This window comes from Diabrotica undecimpunctata, chromosome 5 (assembly GCF_040954645.1).
Source record: "Diabrotica undecimpunctata isolate CICGRU chromosome 5, icDiaUnde3, whole genome shotgun sequence".
In the NCBI taxonomy this organism is placed as follows: domain Eukaryota; kingdom Metazoa; phylum Arthropoda; class Insecta; order Coleoptera; family Chrysomelidae; genus Diabrotica; species Diabrotica undecimpunctata.
Genome location: NC_092807.1, coordinates 152,654,326 through 152,658,553, shown reverse-complemented (window position 1 = coordinate 152,658,553; position 4,228 = coordinate 152,654,326). Strand labels below are relative to the sequence as shown.

At 33.4% G+C, this 4,228-nt stretch overlaps 1 protein-coding gene across 1 annotated transcript; it reads right to left on the bottom strand.

Annotated features, from left to right (window-relative positions):
• Positions 1–577: 577 nt before the first annotated feature.
• On the bottom strand, positions 578–2,893 carry LOC140440839 (uncharacterized). The gene is made up of 2 exons (XM_072531200.1): positions 1,167–2,893; positions 578–916 (listed from the first exon to the last, which is right to left on the bottom strand). The coding sequence occupies exons 1-2, from the start codon at positions 2,330–2,332 to the stop codon at positions 913–915; spliced, it is 1,170 nt and encodes a 389-aa protein (XP_072387301.1). The 5' UTR covers positions 2,333–2,893; the 3' UTR covers positions 578–912.
• Between the last annotated feature and the right edge of the window lie 1,335 nt (positions 2,894–4,228).

Below are 4,228 nucleotides of genomic sequence, written 5' to 3'. Positions count from 1 at the left end.
TCGGAACTAAACAAGAAAATCCACAAAAAACTTTAAGCAATAGATAAAAATGAAATTTAATCAATAACTGAATCAAAGAAATATTTATAAAATTGGGGAATAATTCGACTGTCCACTAAACTTTTTAAGTCCCTCTTTTTGTTATCTGTTAAGGGGATTTTGTTGGTGTAAACAGATTTTGTCGTAATTTCCTTAATAGATTTTACTTCAGAAACACGCCTCTTCTTAGGTTTAAATTCTACGCTGTCCCATTCCTGTTGTTTAAAACTTAATTTGTAACGGAATACTTCGCATCCTTTTTCAAACTGAAGTAGTTTTACATCGCTAATTTTGAATTCTTGTCCGTTAACATTCTTAAATAAACTAGGAGCTAGTTCTCCATATAAAGCTTTCAAATCAACAAAATCAGTAAAACTCATTTCCTTAACAACCAGCGTATTTCCTTTCTTTTTGGCATATCTTATTAATGAAATATACTGGTCGGGTACATAAATTGGACCCGAATTTTTAGCCTTTTTTACAGCTTTTTATATTATGCTGTGGACAGCGTCGCCCTCATTTTGGGTGTGACCGCGAACTAAATATTTATGAGTAATAGAGTTAATATTGTACACTTCCACTGCATACAAATAGGCTGCAATCATATATCTGAAAAAAAAATCCAAATCAAATTAAATGAGATTATTTTTAGTTTATTTTCTAATTGAAGTTGACTACTCGTACAGTCCAGAACATACCTGTTTTTTTGTTGTCCGCCACAATTGTCAGAGTAAAACACCACGTCAAGACCAGGTTTCAATTTAGCGAGTTCTTCAAGATAGAGTAATACGCAGGATCCAATTTCTGTTACCCCTCTGTGGCCTAAGCCTTCATGCCAAAAAAAGCAGTCGGACTTGTCATTTCCAATTTCAGTTACCTGTAAGATTTTCTTGGTTAAAAATCATTACACAAAAGAAGAACATGTTTAGGAGTAGACATTAAGCGCATAACAGGATTCATATTTAGACATCTTAAAGTAGATGTTATAACATGCCCAAATATGAATCCTTAATTTTGAAAGATAAAATTTTCGATATTTTTCGAGGTACCTACTATTATACCCTTAACAAGATGTAAAAAAGTATTACATTACTATCATTTTTTTAGACCAATGGTAGTTTACTTACCGTAAAGTTGTAACAGTTGAGTCGACTTTTATAAAAAAAGCAGAGGTTTGTCCCGTTGGAACAGGTAACACAGCCTGTAGATCGTATACAGCTAACACAATTTCTTTGTTTCTGGCTCTTTCTTTATCTTTCTCCTTTTCCGCTCTACTTAATTCTTTTTCAGCTAGATGTTCCCGATATTTAGTCTCTAAGGTTTGCTTTTCCATATCTACTGAATTCCGGTAGGTCTCGCAGAGATCGCATTGATCCTTTTTCGGAATAAAAAATCCTAAATTGTATTCTGTATTAAATATTCGCGCATACGTATCATAGGTAGCGGATTTTTTTTGAGCTGAAAGTCTTTCGCTTGAATAATTCCGATGTAATTCAGAAATAGACAAACCGCCATCTATAAATTCCCTGCTAGTCTCCTTTCGGACATAATGACTCTCAACTCTCGGAATAGAACTGATGTGATTCCGCACTGATTGAATTACTTCTTCATCCACCTTTTTATGTTTGCCGTGCTTTCCTCTTTTATCTTCTAGCACAATTCCATTACCTGATGCTCTTGACTCGATAACTGTTCGGATATTCCTTTCTGTTATTCCAAGAGTATTAATTAGTAATGTTTTGCATACTCGGGTTTTTTCTCCATTAATTATAAGATAGAAAGCACAGTTTGGTTTCCGAGGTACACCAGCGGTGATTCGTCTATATTTTAGTTGGAGTGGTTGAATACAGGAGCCCAAGAAATCACGTTGCCTCTGCAATGAAGCCATCTCCCAATAGTCCTTGAAAATCTGAGCTCTATACTCCTCAGACACCTTATTTGAACACGCAAGTGTACACTTCTCTGGACAAGGTGGTCCCATCTTTTTTGCCTGCATCACTTTTCCTAATCTAGATACATAGCTCTGTCCACTATTCTTTAATCTTTTAGCTTTTACACTTTTCCAATTTTTAGTGTTTTTTACCCTTTTCTTGCCTTTTTTAACATTTGCTGAATTATCATCACATTCTACGACATCTGTAGTATTTGAAGTGTTAACTAACTCTTGCAGAACAGTTTCTTTTTTGCCTGATTCTGAAGATTTTGACGAGCAGCTTGAGGCGTCGTCAACAACGGAAGGCTCATAATTATCACTCGAACCTGAAGAAAACTCCTCTGAGCTTTGTGAACTCATTGCATCGTACGAATTGTTACCAACTTTTCTTATTCTAAGTTTAGTTGCGTTCTCATTTTATATAACATATGAATCGGAAGTATAACTCTTTACTCCAGAATCAGGATTTACGTTCTAACATCCAGGCATTTCATAAATATCATCTTGATTTTTATTTAAAGAAAGAGCAAGATTAACTAACTTCTCAGCTCTTGAACCCATATTAGATGCACTCTTTCTGTAACAAAATAGTTCAAAATAACGTCAAAGAATTCCTATATTAACGTATAAAATTTCAGGTAAAAATGTCAGAAAGAACACTTACGTCACATTAAAGAAGATTAATTTTAGACAATACTGGCATAAAGAACAGTTGTAACAGCAAAAATTTTAAATCAAAATGACATAATGTACACTTACGTCGTTATTCTTCCAAATTTGCACACACAAAAATCGAGAACGATACCGAATTTTACAATTGCGTCATTCTTCAACTGAAACAGTAACGTCTAACGTCGAGGTTTACACACAACTGAATTGCACGTCAATGTTTTTCCGAAAGAGGCCTGACAGGCACCAATATTCGAGCAATGACGTAACTGCTATCTAGCGGCCGGGAGACGTAGTACATTTACGTCATTATTTTTCCTAATAGAGGCATTTATTAAGAACCTAATAAAGTTGTTAAGTCAAATTGTTATAAATTTGCAATTACGTCATTGTTTCACCGGAACGGCGTTATATTCTTGCAAAATTTTGGAGTACGTTTAATTCGTAGAATAATTTTAACATTTGTTTTTAAACAGATTTTAGTCATCTATAAACAGTTTTTTATGACTTTTGATGTAAAATAATTAGAAAAGCAGGAATTCAAAAATTTAGAATTACTGATTGAGTTTCTTATGGCCCGTTTCACCACCCAGTAGATAGTCTACCAGATATTATTGATTAACCAAGTAAAAGCCAAAAATAAAATTCGATTATAATTAAGCTACAAGTAAAATTCAAACACTGTAACCTAAATTCAGTTTCTAATAAGTTAACCGTCCGCTATTCTATAAAGCATACTGTCTCCATTAAGTTTAATAAGCCTCTTTATCCCGCCACTGCAGAAGCTGGAAGGTGTACCGAAACTCCACTTATGTTACATGTATTAAACAAATATGTACATTGATTAATATTTAAGGCAAGAGCCGGGGTACTTTGGACCCGTACCTGTGTTGACATTAAAGCAAAATTTTCTGTTTATGAGTTGAGTATTATAGACAGAGCGTTTATGACGTGAGCTTTTAAAACAAAGAGGAAGTTTAAAGTAAGAGACAAACATATGGACGGTTCTGAAAATGTTTTCTTGTGGCATGCCTAAATACTATATTTATATGGGATTAAACCACAATTGATTGTAATGGAAATTACATTTTTAACTGCTGTTTTACGATTCAATTACCGCTACGAAAATCGTTTTCACAAAAGAATATTTGAAAAAATAGTAAGATGTGTTTATCGCTTTATAACCGAAAATTGTTTAGGATTATGTTTATTCAAATTTGACAGCTGATGTATTTTGGCCTTCATCTTGTAGGGAAATAGCTATGCTTTTAGTTGAAAATTCTGAGGATTATACTCCGATACTATACCATTATTTATATACTATATTATTATTTTACCCTCAGGATGATATTAAACTCTAATTATTTTGTGTGTTAGAGTAATATTAGTTTGTGTATTCTGCGTTTGTATATTATGTGTTTATGTATTATATGTTGATGCATTGTGGTTGAATATGTCTTGATTTTAATGGTAGACGATATATCTCCGACGTTCCAATAATGATAGTATATTCTTAATGCTGACTTCTTCCGTTAGTATTGGCAACTAGAGTTTGCTACGTTTTGTTCATGAGTTTGATACACATTT